Source organism: Gymnoscopelus microlampas (assembly GCF_963454915.1).
Source record: "Gymnoscopelus microlampas genome assembly, chromosome: 1".
Lineage (NCBI taxonomy): Eukaryota > Metazoa > Chordata > Actinopteri > Myctophiformes > Myctophidae > Gymnoscopelus > Gymnoscopelus microlampas.
Window position 1 is genome coordinate 25,592,060 of NC_139962.1, and position 20,271 is coordinate 25,612,330.

The window sequence follows — 20,271 nt, forward strand, 5'->3', positions numbered from 1 at the left end:
GGATACAGACAATCAACAGTGGATATGACACTGATATATGTACAGTGTCAGGTGTCTGCTGTCTAGGTATAATATACCCAGACAGCAGACACCTGACACTGTATACTGATAATATGTAGTCTATCAACAGTGAATATAATGAGTAAAATACAGTCAACAATGAAAGTATTACAGCAGCTATCTTTAACAGGCATCTGATATGGTTCCGTAGTGAACATCCCAGCAGGCCATGAGTGAATGAGAGTCATTAATCCAAGAACAGAGCAGAACATATGGGGGTCAGGCTTGGATGTGGAGCTTGATAGCTACTGGCGCAAAGGACTGATGGTGTATGGAAACGTATGAATGTCTCATGACAGCCAGGCAAGTTCACAACTGAGAATATCAGTTAAATAGGCCACTGTGATGTGTGTGTTGGGTTGGAAGAGGTTGTAGGTTATATAATACAGTAATGCAGGTGCACTGCAAGTCCTTTTAACTGAGAGTGTAAAAATGGATCCTCATGGGTTCATTTTTACACTCTCACAGTTAAAATAACACTCAAGATATTACAGTGCGGTCCTTTACCTTCAGCTTTTGTTGACTAATAGTCAACAATAGTGAATTCTAGCAGTTGAAGCCTTATCTGTCATCATGGACCCAGGGATTTGCACGGACTCAGTGTGAAACTCCCACTGTGGAAGATATCCTCTGCAGACCTCACTGATAGAGTCTTCTTCTGCTGCTGCTCCCGGCCAGCTAGTGAGGCTCATTAGAGGAGCATTCCTCTCCAGTGAGCCTCTTGGCCTATCAAAGAGCTACTGTTGTAACACACACCAACCAGTCCCAAAAAGGCTCTCATTGGCTCACCTTGCACTCTGTCAAAGCCCTCATGTCGGCCGTGTCTAATCAGAGGCAGCTCTGCTAGTCTCGGGGGTAGGCTGGAGGTACTGTGTCAGTGGTTCTCAGCGTGGGGTTCGGGGGACCCCCAGGGGGTCCCCGCAGACTAAACGATTCACAGTTAAGAGTGTATGGCTCTGAGAGTGTACAAATGGAACCCCATTCTCTCAGAGTTTAATGACAGGATTTTATTGGAAGGAGGCTGGTGGTGTCATCCATGCTTCCTTCCAAGCAGTGCATATCATCTGTAATGGTGAAAGCAAGGTCTTCTGGAGCGGCAACATGCCCGGTCCTTGACCCCTCCCCCTCACTGAGCGCTCTGTGCACGTTGTTCCAGCCTCCCCCACAGGAAGCGTTGCTGGTTCCCAGCATTCAGACACAACAAGGGAGGGCGATGAGCAGAGCCCTGCTAGTGCTACATGAACACATTCCCACTGCCAGGGCCCCCGCCGGCCTGGCCTGGCTTGGCCTGGCAGGGAGGGAGGGAGGAGGAGGAGGGAGGGATGGATGCTGGAATGCTGTGTGTTTTGGTATTAGGGAGGTGTGTGCAGTATAACTGCGGGTGATGGGTCTGTCTGTGTGTCTGTGTCTATTTGTATCTGTGTCTTTGTCTGTGCCTGAATGATTGATAGTATTGTGTGTCATTCTCTCTGTATCTTTTGAAGGCGAAAATGCCCCCACATTGTCTCTGCTGTCATTGTATGCATAACGTTTTTTTTTTTGGTTTATTTTAATCTTGCTGATCACCATGGACTATGCAACTCTTATACCTTATTTGGAAATGATATCTCTTTTCCACTTTTCTCCAAGGAAACGCAAAAAAGGGGGAAGTGGATATTGTGAAATGCGAAGATTGCAGTTTTTGCATTACACAATCAGTTAAAGTTAGAGTTGAAGTCATGATGCAATCATGTAAAAAAAATCACACCCAGTGTGAAGTGGGCGGTGTGTGGTCATCACAACATGACTCACTTTAAAAAAAGGATGAATACTTTTTTTTAAAGTCCATACTGCTATTCATAGGGCTGCACATGTGTCATGTGTTTCGCTAGCCAATCACAGTCCTGAATTTGCAAAGTCAGCCAGTCACATTACAGTTAGTGGTGATGACACTAGCTGTAATGTGATTGGCTGATATGAAAAAAGTATCGATTTGCATTAACAATGGAAGGGTTAGGGGGTACACAAATGTTTTGGTCGGTGTCCAAAACTCACTTATAGGGGGCGGCTAGCCTGGTAAACCCTCCCTCCGGAAATCTCATTTCCATTTGATTTCAGGAAGGAGTCTGGTCTGAAACGCCTTTCTGCAATAATCGCTGTGGGCTGGAGTTGGGCGGGAGTAATACCGTTGACTGACAACCCCTTCAACCAATGATCGTTTTTCCCCTTCAGCCAATGAGCAGTTCATTTTGACGAGCTCCAGACTATGTGACGCAACGGGACTTTTGGGACGGCCATGCCGAAAATAGGTTGCCTTATTGGGATACATGCGTGTCACTCCCCGCCCCTGCCGGTTCTCTAAATGTATATTTTTAAATAGGCTCTGTCATGATTAATTGACCACATATATGAAGTTAAACAACTAAATTCTATCCAAACGATATGTTAATAGTAAATTCCGTGCCTCAAAAAAGAAGTTTGAGACCGTTTTAAGAACGAAACTAAGAAGTGACGGCACTCGGACAACAACAATGGCTGCCGTTCGTCTTTTGTCGGCGGCTCTCAGGCTGCACTCGGGTTCATTCGGGCTCACTCGAACTCGCCACCTGATTGGCCAACTGTCGCTGTCAATCACAGAACAATGAGCGACGACGCTGATAGGCTCGTCGGCTCGGCGAGCAGAGCGATTATTGGAGAAAGGCGTTTCAGACCAGACTCCTTCCTGAAATCAAATGGAAATGAGATTTCCGGAGGGAGGGTTTACCAGGCTAGGGGGCAGCTACACCGCCCCAAAAATCATACCCTGTGTAAAGGAAGCGGTGCCTTTGATGAGCCCAGTATTGATGTTGTCATCAATATTTGTTTATAGCCCAGCCAATAAGAATGTCCGGGTGTCCGGACACACGGACACACGGACAAAGTCAGATATAGAGCGGTTGGCACCGCTAAAAATGGATAGCCTACGTTCAGTATAACACGTTTTTGGAATGTAGGCAGTTAACTGGAAAGGGTTAAAGGATAGGATATATACATAATCTCCTCTCTGTTGACTCTGTCTGCACCAGGAGCCAGTCATGTTCAAAGCATTATGTTCACAGAAGCCACCCACTTTGCTAATTCTCTTTCCCAACTCTCCCAACAGAGCATCATAGCACTGTTTTGGTTCTTCTAATTCCCACCACTAGAGCTATAGGACTAAAGAATGGACTCGTTCTGGTCTCTCTGTCATCTCAGTCTTGCCTAAGAGGGCTTAAGTTGGCTATTGCAGAGATTTACTGTTATTATCAGGATGATATTTTGGTTTTGGTTAATTATAATAATTAATCTTGAATTAATAACTTGAATAATTACTTAATTACTACTCGGGTTATGCTTTTTCCCTAAAAGTACTAGCTGCTACATACAACATTTATTCACACTTATGTTTGACTACAAGCCATATACATTAGGCATATCTCATTTCCTCATCATTACTAGCAGTAGTATACTGGTGTTTATTTCTTATCCTACTATAAATCTGCGAGATCTCTGACCTGAGACTACAATTGTATTCGGATTTATTACATTACTGTTAATCTATCTACTTAAAATAAGGTGTTTTGGTATGAAAACCCAAATTTTTTATTTACCAAGTATCCTATATCATAACATAACTGCATGTGTGACATTTGTAACAAACCAATTCAGCGAATGATGATTTTAATTGTAGAGAGAAGAGACCTCCTGCTTCAATAGACACACATGGGGCATAAATGATTTAGGAGGCACAGCTTGACCCAAAAGCAGTGGCTGTTGTGTCTGAGGTATCTAGTGTATGGTATGGCAGCTTTGTTTCTAATTTGAGTCTGCATTCACTGCAATGTTTGTCTTGGTGTGGACTTCTGACGCTGCTATCTTTAGATGAACATTCATAGTACATTAAAATACAGCATATTTATTTTTTTGTGTTGTTGTTGGTTTATGTTGCAGAAGAAAACAATGGCCATGGTCTCAATTCCTTATCTGACAGAGAGACGCTGCCTGGGAACACAGAGGTAGGTGTCATGATCTTATTTAACTCTACTCCATGCATCTTGATATGATGATCACCTCCAACTCCAAGCTTGGATCAGTCTTATTACATAACAGTCATAATCAATCAAGTTGTTAGGGGGTTCTCTTGCCAAAGTCCCTGTTGTTATTTGCTGTGTATCTAAAGGCATGTTTCTCCTACGTATATATGGGACATCTGTAGACCTGGAGCAGGAAAATATACAGCCAAGACAGTTTCACAACTAACTATAGTAAAAGATCATGAATCGCCCTGTCTGTAGATGTTGACGAAGTGGTTATGTTTTTTACAATTGAAAACGAGACAGGTGCGTCGACAGCAAGTCCTTGAGGCTCTTGAGGTGCACTCGAGTGAGCCGCTAGGTGAGTGCTTACTCGTGCGGAACAGCCGATGGCCTCGTGAATCTCGTGAAAGTTGGCAAACCGTGGTGGCCGATATTGCACATACGCAGAACATTGAGTGAAACAAAACTTGCAGCCCCAAAACTTGCAGGCCCCAATGCATGATATATGGTCCTGAAACTGTTACTGGGTCTGCTGGCTCATTCAACAGCAGGGTGGTGAAACTGCCTGGGCCGTAGATCTGCCTGTGCTTCAGGCCTGCAGCCTCCCCCTTCTCTAGCTATCAGATGTCATTATGGAGAGTGACTGACCCTCTGCTGACTCACTGCTCTCTTTGCTGAGTCACAAGATCTGTTCCTCTCAAAGAGCTCCTCTGATTATTGCATTAGCTTCAGACCATGTCTGATATACAGGCTGCCCGCAAGGTAAAGCCACAGTGTAGCTAAGTGAGGATTTTACCACGAGATTGTAAAAATAGAGTCAAATGGGTTAAAATACACTGAGGATTTTTGCTGTGTATTTTTAAGAACTGTATGTCATAACCTTTTGCATGAATTATGTTTTTATAATGCATGTTGTTAACCAGTCGTTAAATAAGATGTTTATGTGGAATCACATCCCCACCCTTACTTCTCCCATGGGTGGATGTTCAGTAAGGGTCTGATAAACAGGCAGGGTGGGGCTCTGCTACTGTTCCAACTGAAAAGATTATGTCCTCTAAGGTCAGGATAATATACTGTGTTGTATTTTGCCCATAAAGTATGGCCAATACACAATTCAATTGTAAAAGCACTAAAAGTGGAGCTGGTTTTTCAAACACTTACAGTATACACTATACAGTATATTTTGTTTTGTATTTTCTGGGTCTAAAGACATTTAATCTGCCTTTGAAATGAGTCTGCAACTCTTTACAGTGAATTAGACTGAACTGTGACTAAATGTACCTAAAACTAGAGACGGAAACGGTCCTAAAACTAGAGACGGATGGTAATGTGTTTTACAGAGGACTCAAATTATGGTTGAAATCAAATCAACTGTGCTCACATAGTTACTGATTGGTTATCTGAATGATTATGTCTTCTTTTGTTTAGTTAATTGTATTGGGTCTGATATTGATTTTGATGATGTTAATTATTAGTACTAGACCATACCCGGTCGGCGCAGCGCATCCGTGGGGGGATATGCGCACATGATCTGGCAACCCGGGAGGCAGTTCGTCCCATAGCTGGGCAGCCCCGTAACCATGGCGACAGTGTTTGACACAAAAACACTAATAAGAAGCTGAGATTTGATGAAATTGAAAAACGGGCTTCACAGTTGCGTTCAGATGGTAATGGTCAATGGCTGTGTGCAAAATCAGAGCAATTGGTCCAGCCAGTGAGGAGAACCGGGTATCTTCACTCACGTACTCATCACCACCACTACAGAGGTTACTAGAATTATAGTAGGATTATAGAATTATAGTAGGATGTGTGTGTGTGTGTGTGTGTGTGTATATATATATATATATATATATATATATATATATATATATATATATATAGGCTATTTTTTTTGGTACCTGATTGGGTTTTAGATTGGTGTTACTGTATTTTAGAAAAGATTCCTGTGGACAGGTGTTGAAAATTAGCACTCGTGCTATATACACTGTAAACAATGCATCTGGTTCCGTCCAATATAATTGTGATGTCCATATCAAATAAATAAACATAACATAACATGATATAGTGGAACATCCGTAGTGTAGAAATAGCAATGATCTGGGAATGCAGCCAGATGGCAGTGGTTGTCTCCCAAGTGCCTTTAATTGATTGCCACAAGTAACCCATATTACAGGGGAAACAAAAACAAAAAATAAGAGAACGCAGAACTTGTTTCATATGTTAATCATTTCTAACTCCTCATGAAAACATACTTTAACACTCCGTAAAAGGCTAAAAGCTTATGGTGGTCCATTATTAGGGGAGTTGTGTTATAAGTAAACGGAGAAGGCTTAGAGAAATGTGTTTTAAAGAGAAGATTATGAATAAAAACATTTGCACCATAATGAAGCATTCCAAGGTAAGGAAAAGTTTCAAGACATTCATTTCAGATTCAGCCTGGGAGAGTACAGACTCCTCCCTAGTTTCAGTCCAAGTATAGTATAATGATAGGCATGCCTTTTGCAAGTTGCTGGACATAGTCCAGGAGTATCTTTGATGTGTTTGGGTGTCCGGGTGGCACAGGGGTAAAACTCCTGCTCATACTGTGAAGACTGGGGTTTGAACTTTGATTACTCCTCTGTGGTCAGTGGAGGCCAGATCCTCAATGGACACTTGGCCATGTTTGTGGTTGTGAAGCTGGAAGGGGAGGGTGGTCTCTGTCCAGCACTAGCGAATACTATAGGACAGGTTGGTCGGAACGCCTGTTCAGGCATGCTGAGTTCCTCAGCATGCGTTTCGCCCTCCCAATGAAACTCCTCACTGCCTGGTGAAAATAAACTCTGGCGACCCCATATGTATCGGAGGAAACAATAGTTATCTACACCAGTTATTCTGAAGCTTTTAAATTTGAAGGACCCCCAGTTTGATATGCATTAGGCCACGGACCACCATTTGATACACTTTAAAAAATAGATATATCTCTGGGACCCCAATATACACTGTAGAATCCTCAGTGTTTATGAGTGTACAAATGCATGTTCCATTTGTACACTCTCAGAGTTACGACCTGTACGGGTCTGTTTAGACCGCTGGTGGCCCCCGGACCAGACGCTGAGAAACAATGGTCTACACCTCCCCAGACCAGCAGTCTGGGTTAGTAGTGACAGGGATGATTATGTCTGAATGGAGAGTCCTTGTTTGTATGAGTACGAGTGACAAATACAACCAAAATACTGTGTCAGGGTCGTCTGATTACATGTGTATCCTTGGGGTTAAGCTTGTATGCATCCTCTTGGAACTCTGTATTTAGCTTTCGATCAGGCACTGTACATCAGTGTCAGACTCTCGTTGCCTTCAGAGGAAACCGGGTGCTGTCCATTTTCTTTTATTGTCATTTAATTTCATTACTTTCTGTCATTTTCATTTCATGACATCTTTTTTCCATTATATTATTGCCATCTATATATTGTATCCAATAAATCTGCTAAAATACATATAATTTAGTAGCAATTCATTATTCTCTCACCGGAGATTTCCACAACACGGAGAAAAAAAAGAAAAACTGTTGTACAGCTTTGTCTTAAGGTCACAGTGCGAGGCAGGGAGTTGTAGGACCCAAGCGCAGACAGTGACGCGGAGACAGAACGGATCAGACGCAGGGGTTATATTAACTAAACAGGGAAAACAAGGCAAGGCTAGGTAACCGACAGAACACTGTGACAACAATAATTAATCAATACAGACTGGAAACAGAGGGGCATATAAATAGACAAGGACTAGCTAGGCACAGGTGAGAACAAGGACAATTAACACAGGGATTGGCTGGGGCACAACAGGACACAGGTGGAGAACATAACTAATCAAAGGGAGGTGAGACAAGACAGGAAACACTAACTAGGCTAAAAAAAACAGGAAACACTTGGACATCACTACAAAATAACAGTACAAGGAGAACCGGGAACAATACAACAGAAAGGGTGGCCAAAAGGGTCCAATACCAAATAAGGTCAGACAAGGGCTAAATAATAAAGTCACAGTCCACGGTCCGAGGAGCGGATCGTGACAGAAACGGACATTATATTTCACAGAATTTCTGTGAAAAAGTGACCAGTTCTTTCTAATCATTTGTGAACAGCCCAGAAAAGATATGTTTTTACTTCTGAAACTGTGTCTATGTCAAAAGTTTTTTTCTCTACTTGCACTTTACAGTTTGAGATTATCCTAATTGGTGCGTCAGTGCGCCTCCACGCAGACAAAGATTTAATAACAATGTATTGAGTACCCATCTGGACACATGACACTTTCATTTCCTGTAGTTACTGTATCTACTGCGTAAAAAAAAGTATAGTATATCTCAAGAGATTCTGTTGAAAAAAACGAATTGCATGTGACTCTTCCCTTCTCTAAGTGTTGGATGGCTAATTGTTTTTCTTTTTCCCTTACAGACTGATCATCTACATCCAAATAAAGACACTGTGTTCTTCAGGGACGGGCGGCGTAGGATCGACTTTGTGTTATCATATGTAGACGACAAGGATGGAGAAAAGAAACAGGTGTGTGTGGGAGAAAAGAACAGACTTGGCATCTGTTCATTTTTTGATTACTTTGGCCTTTTATCAGGGAACTGCCTTACATTTAAGACAGATGGACACAATATTCCAAGAAAGCTCTAGGCCCTTTACAAAGACCAGAGCCTATTATCAGGTAAGTTGTTCCTGACATTATCAGAGTTTTTTTTAATTCATACTTGGTCATTCGAGGGTGTCGCATCAAGGTGAGGTGAGCTTGTAGATTGGCTATATTTGATGCGCCACACCCTTGTACGATGAAGTATATACATCAGGTTAAAATGCAAATACATCACCTGCAGGGATTCCATCTCAGTGAAAAACACCAGACCAATAAGTAGGCTACTGGTGCAAACGCCTACTTGTCTCTACTTGTCACTCTGTTCCGTATATCTATTCATCTCCCCCTTCCACATTGCGTTTGTCTGCCTGGCTCTTAATTCCTATCCATCTCTGTATCTTTTTCATATTATCATTATTATGAACTTTGTCCCATGCGTATTCTGACTTTCCAAGGAGTACAGTAGGAGAGCATGTAAGCATAGAAATATATAGACCTCTTACCTACTGCAGGTAGGTAGGACTAATACGTAAAATCTGCATTAGAATTAATTCTACAGATTTTTAAAATCATCTTTTCTTACAGTAAACCGCCCATACTGTACTACAGTATCTGAGTGTCTGTCCATCTCTCACCCCCTGTTCTCAGCCTTGAAAGTAATGGTAAAAAAAAATGTCTATTTTCGGTTTTGGCTTAGGCCAAGATTTTTTATTTCGGTGCATCTCTAATTAAATAGTCCCATCATCAGGGAGCGAAGTTGGAAGCTGCTAATTTTAGTTAAAGCAGCACTGTGCAGTTTGCGGTATCAGTGGCCACTTTGGACCCAAATAACATGGCAGCCAACGTCTTTGACTTCATTACCCAAGAGTCTCTGCAAGCATGTCCGGTGAGGACGCGCTGTGATTGGATTGGCCAGTCTTCGCTTTGACTGGCAGTTCTGCCTTGGTGCCTTAACAAATTCCTGGATGAAACTCATTGTCTCCTCAATAGATACTATTCAAGCCCCTAGAAGCGACCCCCCTGAGTCTAATACCTGTATGGAAGAATCTTTTGGGACACAATATGCTATGTAGTTGTTAAAAGGTTACTTAAACAGTACATATTTTTGGTCATTGTGTGATTAGAGCTTTGGTTTTCAGTTTTCTTGCTCTGGGAAATACGTGTTATATAAGTCATAAGTTCATGAGTCAAAACTCATGAGTGCTCTTCCCTTTACATAGTCTTTTTAATACCACAGACATGAGTCAGATTTTGTCCTGCCGCCAAGTATGTCTCAGTCTCAGTGTCGGCAGCAAGTTAGTTTAGCTGTTCATAAATATGGAATCCACAGTACGCAATAAGATTTACACTGTAGTACCATAAAAAAAGACTCGGGTTACCAATGAGCCAAAACAAATATATTCAACCCACACACATGCACACACATTCGCACGCACGCACGCACGCAGAAGCAATCAGCACACTTCCCTCACAATAACATTTGGCTTAGCCTGCGTTCAGTTGACCTTCATCATAGCTGACCTTCATGAGATACAGCTTCTCTCCTCTTCATTGAAGAATTTAGCGTATCAAGGACATGACATTTTACTTTCACAAAGTTAACTTTGTCATCTTAGAGAGACAAGGCATTATTGGAAGAAAGATCCTTATCTATTCTCTATTCTACTCAGAGAATGAGATGACATTCTGAAGAGGTGACAAAAGAATAAAGGCTCAGATTGTGTGTGTGTGTGTGTGTGTGTGTGTGTGTGTGTGTGTGTGTGTGTGTGTGTGTGTGTGTGTGTGTGTGTGTGTGTGTGTGTGTGTGTGTGTGTGTGTGTGTGTGTGTGTGCGTGCGTGCGTGCGTGCGTGCGTGCGTGTGTGTGTGTGTTGTGTCTATCTGTAGGAGAGGAGGAGGGAATTTGAGGCCAATCTTGAGAAGGCAGGACTGGAACTGGAGACAGAGGACAAATCGGTAAGATCTTCAAAGGCAGAACGCTGCCGCCCCCTAGTGTTCTCAATGTTGAAATGCACCAAACTTGTGTAAAACAAATCTTAAAGGGATGGCCCATTGCTAGTTTATTATGGGAGAGGTTACTATGTCTCCCATTATCATTGTTATGCAATTAAGATACAACCATTGCCACAAATTCATTAAAGATATTATTCAGAGATGTATTTGGTAATTCAAATTTAAAATTTGACTAGACAGGAGCTAAACCTTATCTCCTGTGTGTACCCCTCAGGACTCAGATGATGGCAAGACATACTTCTTGAAGATCCATGCTCCATGGGAGGTGTTAGCCACCTATGCGGATGTTTTGAAGATCAAGGTTCCCTTCAAGGCCAGTGACATCCCCCATGCCAAAGATGCCCCTCTGGAGTGGCTTTCTCGTCCCTTCCGCTTGCCAGAGCACATTATGCATCCAGGACCCGACCATTTCACCTCTCCTTTTGACAAGGGCAAGATTGATTTCTTCCTCATCAAAGACAAGGATACATTTTTCCCACCCTCCACAAGAAACAGAATTGTGAGTGGCAGTTGTTTAAGTCGACATAGCAGAATTCACACTGAGGACGATAACTAGAACTTTTACAAGTCGTTCTAATGGTAACTGGAAGGCTTACCACAAAACACACTCGCCCCCATTTTTTCTGCGGACCGCTCGCCCCCAGCGGTTCTTGTATTCTTGTATTTGTTTTACTGATGTTAAGGTTAGGAATAAGGTCAGGGTTAGGCATAGTTTTACTGAGTTTAAGATTGGGAATAAGGTTATGCTTAGGCATGGTTTTACTGAGGTAACGTTTAGGAATAAGGTAAGGTTTAGGCATAGTTTTACTGAGGTTACGTTTAGGAATACCTAGTGGTGACCGTTCCGAGATCGCCGGATTTGACCCAGGCCGAGCGTGTTTTGGGGCGAGCGTTCTTATATTTGTTCTAACTGAAGTGGATGGCAGAGTCCACACTACAACTATAACTACAACAATAATGGTAAACTATATTGTTTGGATCACTTTCAGAGCGATTTTACGAACAATAAAAACATTGACAGCCATTCAGAATTCATCGGGACATCTAGGATGCAATCGGTCTCAAAGTTGTGTTATTAATGGAGACGAGGAGGCGATTATGAATAGCTAACGCTATCTGGTATACAGTAGCTGGCATTACCTCAGGTAGAACTATCTCGCCTCCTTATAATTAATAATCAGAGTCAGATTATCCATAATCCTATTACATGCGTCTTTCTGCTCCACTGAGACAGAGATCTCTCTCCCTCTCTCTTTCTCACTCCGTTTTCATGAAAAAGGTTGAGAACCAGTGACTTAGGCCATATGACCCTGATGCAAGATGCTTCATGAATATACACGAGCAACTCTGTGATTCATTAAGTGTAGTAAACTAATCCATTCCGACTAATTCACGTGAGACCATATATGTGGATACATTGATTCAGGGGGATTTATGGGGATATGGATAAATGTTTCCAGTTGTTCAATTGTACAGTTGTTAGTACAACAATGCAAGAAACTGGTTATGCAACTGATTTTGCTCATGAATGCTCTTTTAGTATGGATTATCCCTATGGGTTATACTAATGATAAAGAGTGTACAAATGTACCCATTTTTACCAAATGGACACTTACGACTGTTAAGTCAATGACCATAAGTCATTTGGTTACATTTGTACACTCTCAGAGTTAAAGTTACAATCCATAGCGTTTTTTTGTGATTAAAACTTTATTTAACCAATCTGTATGGTTTGGTATTTTAATACAACACTAGTGGTTGGAGAGATGTGTGTCTCCCTTCTCTACTGATCTCACTGGTGTAAATTTTCAATCTCCCGCATGGAATGTCTTTGTTCAAATCCTGGGAAGGACATAAATGTTGTGGATCGCAGATTTAACACTGAATATGTTACTATGTGGAAATTGTTAAATCTAGTGGAAAACTAAATGCAGACATAATAATCTCCAGTATTTTAACCCCTTCCTTCCTTGTTGTTAGGTCTACTACATCCTGGCTCGCTGTCAGTACTACAAAGAGGACCGCAAAGAGAAAGACAAGAAAGGCATCAAGCGTTTGCTCAGCAGTGGGACATACACCGCAGCCTTCCCACTGCATGATGTAAGGCAACAACAAAGAGAATGGCGTCGCTGTTGGGTGAAACTTGTATATTCCAAAAGCGCTACTTTTCAAGAAATGGAAAAAGAACCTGCATTCCAATCAATCCGATGTAGTTATTTAGTCACAAGCTCGTGTTAATACTTTGTTAATACTGATAAAGCCCACAGACATCTTAACTATTCTGAACCTGCCGTCCTTTTGTGGACATGCCTTTATTGGTGAAGTTCTTCAAACATGTTTGTAAAAAAAAAAGAAGAAAATCTACAAACTCACTTTGTGTTGCATCACAATGCATTGCAATCTTGTACATGTGCTATTTTCACAATATGATTGAAGTATAAAATAGGGCATTTATTCATGATTTTTTTTTAAGTTGAAATAAGGTTTCTGCCCAACAGCAAGGCAAGTTTAGGCAATTCAATGTGCTTTACATAAAACATGAAGCAAAGGAAATACACTAATGTCTCTTGGCATCTTCCACTTGTTCAAATTCCTGTTTAAAAACGGTATTGCACTTTTGTATGTCCAGTGTTTGAGTGTTGAATATGTAATGGACCACAATGGAAACAAGACTTTGGCTTTTTTGTGTCTTTATCCATTAGGACATTTTTTTATTTTCAATTTAATGTGGAAATTGTATTCCTTTTGTTCCCTGTTAAAAATGTATTTAGTCATAATTCTTCTCTTTCAGTTCAACTTTATACTCAGATTTAAAGATTATTTCACAGCGATTAACTGATTTATTAACAATTAATTTCACTGTCAAATAGCTGATCTCAAATCGATGTTTATACTTCTGCGCAACACCTCATGCACTGCCATCTCTCTCTCTCTCTCTTTTTAGAGTCGATACTGGAAAAAGTCTAGAAATTCAGAATGTGAGGGTGAACGCTATAATCTGTACCAAAACTGGGCCAGGTTACTTAGTTTCTATAAAGAACAACCTCTTAACCTCATCAGGTGAGTAAGTAATATCTGGACATAGTCAGTTTTCATGTACCTTGAATGAATGAATACATTTATTTGGTGAAGAGCACATCAGCACTTCCACAACATATAGCAGACACAGTATCACCGAGGATAAAAACACAATAAAGCCCTAAGGCTTATTTCCATTGTGGTCCTCTTAAAAAAACACAGAACAGTCACAACATAGAAAATACAACTAAACATAACAGACTATGACAAAGTAGCAGCATCAGGCAGCAGCATTACAGTTTATTGGCAAACAGTCTACGCACCTTTACGTATTTTAAATGACTAAAACCTTGTTTGTGTGCTTCATCAGTTCAGTGTGTTTTTTTGTGTGGTGATTTTGTAATCTGCGCTGATGTTCGCATAATCTATTGTTTACAGAAAGTATTATGGAGAAAAGATCGGGATCTACTTTGCCTGGCTGGGGTTCTACACAGAGATGTTGTTCATTGCAGCTGTCATAGGCGTTGTATGTTTTGTGTATGGACTGCTCAGCTATGATGACAATATTTCTAGGTCAGTACCACCAGGGGTCATCAGTGAGTTCCTTTATGATTCATTAAATCTAATGATTGAAGGTCTACTTATATGCCACTTAAAACGAATTAATTTGTGGCAAGGTGGTTTACATTTACAATAGACAAATACTGATTAAAATCTAATTAGCATTCAATTCCATTCAATACTACTTATACTACTACAATTGTCTTTGCATTATTTTGTGATTCAGAAGTGTTTTCATGCTGCTGTTTTATTTGTCGTTAAGTAAAGAGATCTGCGATGCCTCCATTGGTGGTAGTATTGTGATGTGTCCACTTTGTGATAAGAAGTGCACTTTCTGGAAACTCAACTCGACCTGTCTCTCATCCTGGGTAAGACAAGGAAAACCTTTCAATGCTGTAATTTGCAAACCATGGCAATGCTAACTTTCTTTTCATAATGATATGTTTGAGTTGTATATATTTGAATGTCTGAAATCAAAATCAAAGGTATATTATCAGAAAGATATGTATGATTCCCATGTTCCTGTTTTTCATTCATTCCCAATTTGAATGACCCTGGAATGACATGTCAACCACAGTCAATCAATCCAAGTGAAATGCACCCTTCTGTGTATGCAGTATGTCACCATGTTTGTGTCCAAATCTCAGCATGTCACTTTTTTTCTGGGTTGCTAAGGAACTTATAATGGGCCATGCTCTCTCTGTCTCTCTCTCTCTCTCTTCCAGCAATCCCATCTGTTTGATAATGAAGGGACTGTGTTCTTTGCCATATTTATGGGGATTTGGGGTAGGTGTCTGGTCATGATGCCCTCAGTGTGTTTAACCTGGCTTGTGGTTCTAATGCATTCCCCACTGTTTGACAGATTGGGACAGTTAAAGGCTTTTCACACCGTAGCTAGCATCAATCTGTCCCCATACTGCTGTAGCCCAGGTCTGTCCTTGCCTCCAGTAGCTTTGGCTTCATACTACTGTGGTTGCTTTAGTTGAGAAGGCTTTAATCAGGCCTAATTCTGAACAAAAGGTTTTATTTAACCATTCAGCATAAATTCTAATTGTGTATGATGGTGTGGCAGGGCAAAAAGGTTACATGCCTCACTGCGACATGTTGTGAGATTGTAGATCTGCTATCTTTGATGCACGACACCAGCGTACACAAACTATAACTTAAGCACATTAGCCTAGGCTTTTTTTTTTTTAAATCTACATGTTTAAAAATGTACAAAATAGGGATGGAGGGGTTAATGTGGTTAAGATAGATTCTTATGTCCGTTCTCCCTATCCTTTGTCAGTGACCCTGTTTCTGGAGTTCTGGAAAAGGCGTCAGGCCCGACTGGCGTACGAGTGGGATCTGGTGGATTTTGAGGAGGAACAGCAGCAACTCCAGATGCGACCCGAGTTTGAAATCAAATGCACTGACAAGAGACTCAACAGGATCACTCAGGTACTAATGCCTGCCTGGGTCATACATGGACATGAATGCAATTAAAAAAATCTTTCACTGATGAAGCCCAGGTTATCCATTGATTGTTGATTACTCTTTCAGGAAATGGAGCCATACCTGCCTATCAGCAGCAAATGTGCCCGCTACTGCCTCTCTGGAGCAACTGTTCTCTTCTGGGTAACTGAATGTGTGTGTGTGTGTGTGTGTGTGTGTGTGTGTGTGTGTGTGTGTGTGTGTGTGTGTGTGTGTGTGTGTGTGTGTGTGTGTGTGTGCGTGTGCGTGTGTGTGTGTTTTATGCATTCTACAAGCTACAAGCTCACAACACCTTGTGTTGCGATGCATTGTGAGCTTGTAGATCAGCAATTTTTGGTACAAGACATGATGTGATTAGTAGTTTTCTTGCCTACCTATGTTGAATGCACTTATTGTAAGTCGCTTTGGATAAAAGTGTCTGCTAAATGACTGTAATGATGTAATGTAAATGTGCAGCCAAGTATAAGTCAGATGCTGTATCTCCCAACATCTTAATGCCTGATTTATGCTGAGATGCACGCCATTGTCTTGGACCGAATATTGCCAATCTACAAGCTCACAACACGCCACGCTGCGATGCATGGTGAGCTTGTAGATCAGCTATTTTTGGTGCGAGACACGATGCGTAGCCAAGTATGAGGCCTAGGCTTTACTGTATGTGTATGCGCTCTCAACAGGTCTGTCTGATAGTGGCCTGTATTATTGGAGTCATAGCCTACAGGCTGGCTGTGTTTGCAGCCTTTGCCAGCATCATGAAAGACAGCCCGACCAGAAAGATTCAACTGGTGGGGAGCCTCATCACTCCACAACTGGCCACCTCTGTCACTGCTTCCTGCATCAACTTTGTCATCATCCTCATTCTGAACTTCTTCTATGAGAGGGTGGCCATCTGGATCACTGATATGGGTGAGTTGTTTTTACCAGTGGTGGAAGAAGTACTCTGATTTTGGAGTCAGTCCTCGCCCTGATGAAGACTGTAACTGGTCGAAACATGTTGGCAAAGACTTTACATCCTCTCCACGGTGTAAAAAGATTCTTACTTAAGTCGATGTACAAAAGCATTATCAAAAAAATATACTTTACGTAGCAAAAGCAAAAGTTCTCAATATGCAGAATGCCAATTTCAGAATCATATACAGTATATCATGTTATTTTACTATAATTATTGATCATTAACCACTTAAGCACTATTTGTCCTTTTGACCAAAAATAGGAAAAGGAAGTAGTTGGAATTCAATGTATTTATTTGAGCTTCAAGCTCACAGGGAATGGGTCAAGATTTAAATAGTTATTCTGTTTTGGTTTGATTACTACATGTTGATTTATATTGAAATGGTTTCTTTCCATAGAAATCCCCAAGACTCACCTGGAATATGAGAACAAACTGACCATGAAGATGTACTTATTCCAGTTTGTCAACTATTACTCCTCTTGCTTTTATGTGGCATTCTTCAAGGGCAAATTTGTGGGCTATCCAGGCAACTATACATACATGTTTGGCATCGGTAGCAGACTGAGGAATGAGGAGGTGAGAACCTTTTATAACTCATGTTACTCATCATATAAATCGGACTTGCCATGAAGCGTAGGTGATTGATTTAGCTTGTTTTGTGAAAGTTTGTTTGGAGTTGATTCTGATATTGCTCCATACATGTCACAAAATTAAAAAAATCCATCCATAGTTATAACTCTGAGAGTGTAAGAATGATCCCTTTACGGTTACATTACATTTTTATACTGTTAGATCAACACTCAGGATTTGTTTCTGTGCACATGGCATCCTAAATTAAGAGCCTACCAAATGAACCATTGTCCCATGGTTGTCAATGCTGTATAATATTTTTTTTACTTGCTTCATGTGTATTTGGCTTCAATAAACAAATTAATGCACTTGATGCATTCATTTGATGCACTCTGCTCTTTTGCATGTCTCTCTTCCCCAGTGTGACCCAGGAGGTTGTCTGATTGAACTGACTACACAGCTATTGATAGTGATGGCAGGAAAGCAGCTTTGTGGGAACATTCAGGAAGCCCTGCTGCCGTGAGTCCCTCTCACCTCCCAGTCATACACTCACTGTACAATATTACACCTATTCCTAACATGATTCAGCATGCAAGTTAACTGGCGGCGAGAACATGTGACAAATCGCCTTGATAAATGCCATCAGTGTCACAGTGGAAGTATAGATGAGAGAGGGAGCTGAGATTAAGTTTGATCTTTAACTATGGAGGCACTGTTAGAGATATGCATTCGAGGTGAGACCCTTTTTATGGACCCTATTATTATTGAATGTAATAATTAAATGTAATTGCTCTTGAAGGGTCAATGCTGTCAGTCTCCCACAGTGCAGTGGGCCCTGGTACAGCTGTGCTGCCTGAAAAACATGTATTTCAACCAATTCAGCTTCTCTAAGCGTCCGATTTATCAAGAAAGTGAAATGCCATTCACCCAGTTTGCTTACGCAGGGTTAGGAGTACCAGAAGCAATATTTTCTCAATCACTTGCTCACATCTCTGTGAGCAAGTGTTTCCGGTGTTTCCGGTGATCTGGCACTTCCTTCGCAGGATTACAATGGGTGCTCCCAGAGCTGCTCTAGCCCCGCCCGCGCGGAGAAAAACGAAAAAAACAAAAAGACTGAAATCACGGTTCAGACCGTGTTCGGCACCGAAGCTTCGGAACCGCCACTATGTAAACACACGGTTCAGACCGTGTTTGGCACCCGATGTGTTAATTGTCTGTCTTGCAGGCTGATGCGAAACTGGTGGGGCAGCAGAAAGGGTCGGAAACAACCGGAGAACCAGTACAGTCGCTGGGAGCAGGACCATGACCTGCTGAACTTCAGCCAGATTGGATTATTCTATGAGTACCTGGAGATGGGTGAGATACTCACCCAGGTTACAGTTCTGGGGTCATATATTGGATAGATAGAATAGCTCACAAATGTATTTTATATGCTAAATTAGTCAATTATGTGATTTGGATTTAAAATCCAAACAAGCATTGGCCAATTATTAATCAATGTTCTCTCTATCTACTTCTCTCTCATTTTCTGCTTCATCATCAACCTGTCTTCCAGTGATCCAGTTTGGCTTCATAACCCTGTTTGTAGCTTCCTTCCCCCTGGCTCCTCTGCTGGCCCTCTGCAACAACATCCTGGAGATCAGGGTGGATGCCTGGAAGTTCACCACACAGTTCAGGCGACCCGTTGCATCCAAAGCCAGAAACATCGGAGCCTGGCAGGAAATCCTCAATGTGGTGGCCATCTTGTCTGTCGTCACCAATGTGAGCTGTCATTTTTTTCATTATGTTTTTATATTTTAGGGGAAAATGTAAATAATTAAATACAATACAAAAATCACACCCAGTGTGAAGAGAGTGGTGCCTTCGAAAGTGTAACTGGTTGCATCCGCAACAATATGTTGTCACGTGACACGTGACAACATATTGTCACGTGTCACGTGAAGCTTGACCAATCAGCCGTGCTCGGACATACGGACGGACGGACATACGGACACACGGACGTCAAATGTAGGAGTGGTTGGCACCACTCAAAAATAAAATAAAATTCATGAAAAAGGTAATCGAAGAAACACAGCCCCCTCAGCATTAGGAGGGCAGTATGAGTCACCAGAACTAAGGACAGGTGTTTTCGATGAATCTATCATGGTTAAATGGAGTTTGATGTTACAATGGGTTTGTATAGGAAGGGGGCGTGTCTGATTAAATGAATATCAAATATCTAAATACTGAATCAAGCAACTTAAAAACTGTCTGGGGTCCTCACAAAAGCCTGAGTAGAAGTTAAAATGAACCCAAACATGTTTGAAAGTGATATATCGCTTTAATCTGTATGCAAATAGTTTGACAGTCTCTTTGCTGCTTTCTCTTTTCTCAGGCATTCATCATGGCATTCACCTCTGACATGATCCCACGCTTGGTCTACCTTTATGCCTACCACAGTGGCACAGAGACCAGCATGATGGGCTACATCAACAACAGCCTGTCGGTGTACAACATCTCACAGATCCCTGCCTACAGTATGCCAGAAGATGGCGAAAGACCTACTTGGTTTGATAGCTCCTTCGTCACCACCTGCAGGTACTGGGGACTATGCAGTACATGTGTGTGTGACATTGAGTTATTTTGATTTATAATATTTTTTTCAGTATCATGCTGCCATTGTGGTACGGTCCATAGATTTGGGATTTGCCATGTTTTGGACATAAATAACTTAAATAATGTTTCCATGAATAGCTCTATATATATAAAGTCAATTTGTTTGGTACATTTAGAATTTGTGCACGTTTGAGGATTCATTAGGCTTTGCCAATGCCTAATGAATACATTACCCATTACATTAGTGACACTACACATGTACGCTTGTTGATTTGTTCAGGTACCGTGATTACCGTTACCCTCCAGGCCACCAGAGGGAGTATACTCACACTATGCAGTTCTGGCACATCCTGGCAGCTAGAATGGCTTTCATAATTATCATGGAGGTG

General features: G+C 41.4%; 1 protein-coding gene across 2 annotated transcripts in view; it reads left to right on the forward strand.

Annotated features, from left to right (window-relative positions):
• The window catches only part of ano5b (anoctamin 5b), a 33,692-nt gene that overhangs the window by 10,899 nt on the left and 2,522 nt on the right, over nt 1–20,271 (forward strand). Inside the window, exons 2-19 of one of the 2 annotated variants that reach the window (XM_084069599.1) lie at nt 4,009–4,073; nt 8,519–8,626; nt 10,588–10,656; nt 10,928–11,212; nt 12,694–12,813; nt 13,658–13,773; nt 14,170–14,304; nt 14,555–14,660; nt 15,018–15,078; nt 15,581–15,732; nt 15,835–15,909; nt 16,443–16,671; nt 17,115–17,293; nt 17,709–17,806; nt 18,513–18,643; nt 18,843–19,048; nt 19,662–19,864; nt 20,163–20,268. In XM_084069599.1, the coding sequence (XP_083925725.1) occupies nt 4,009–4,073; nt 8,519–8,626; nt 10,588–10,656; nt 10,928–11,212; nt 12,694–12,813; nt 13,658–13,773; nt 14,170–14,304; nt 14,555–14,660; nt 15,018–15,078; nt 15,581–15,732; nt 15,835–15,909; nt 16,443–16,671; nt 17,115–17,293; nt 17,709–17,806; nt 18,513–18,643; nt 18,843–19,048; nt 19,662–19,864; nt 20,163–20,268 (2,444 nt within the window). The remainder of the gene's footprint in view (nt 1–4,008; nt 4,074–8,518; nt 8,627–10,587; nt 10,657–10,927; nt 11,213–12,693; nt 12,814–13,657; nt 13,774–14,169; nt 14,305–14,554; nt 14,661–15,017; nt 15,079–15,580; nt 15,733–15,834; nt 15,910–16,442; nt 16,672–17,114; nt 17,294–17,708; nt 17,807–18,512; nt 18,644–18,842; nt 19,049–19,661; nt 19,865–20,162; nt 20,269–20,271) is intronic. The other variant, XM_084069600.1, reaches the window with a different exon arrangement.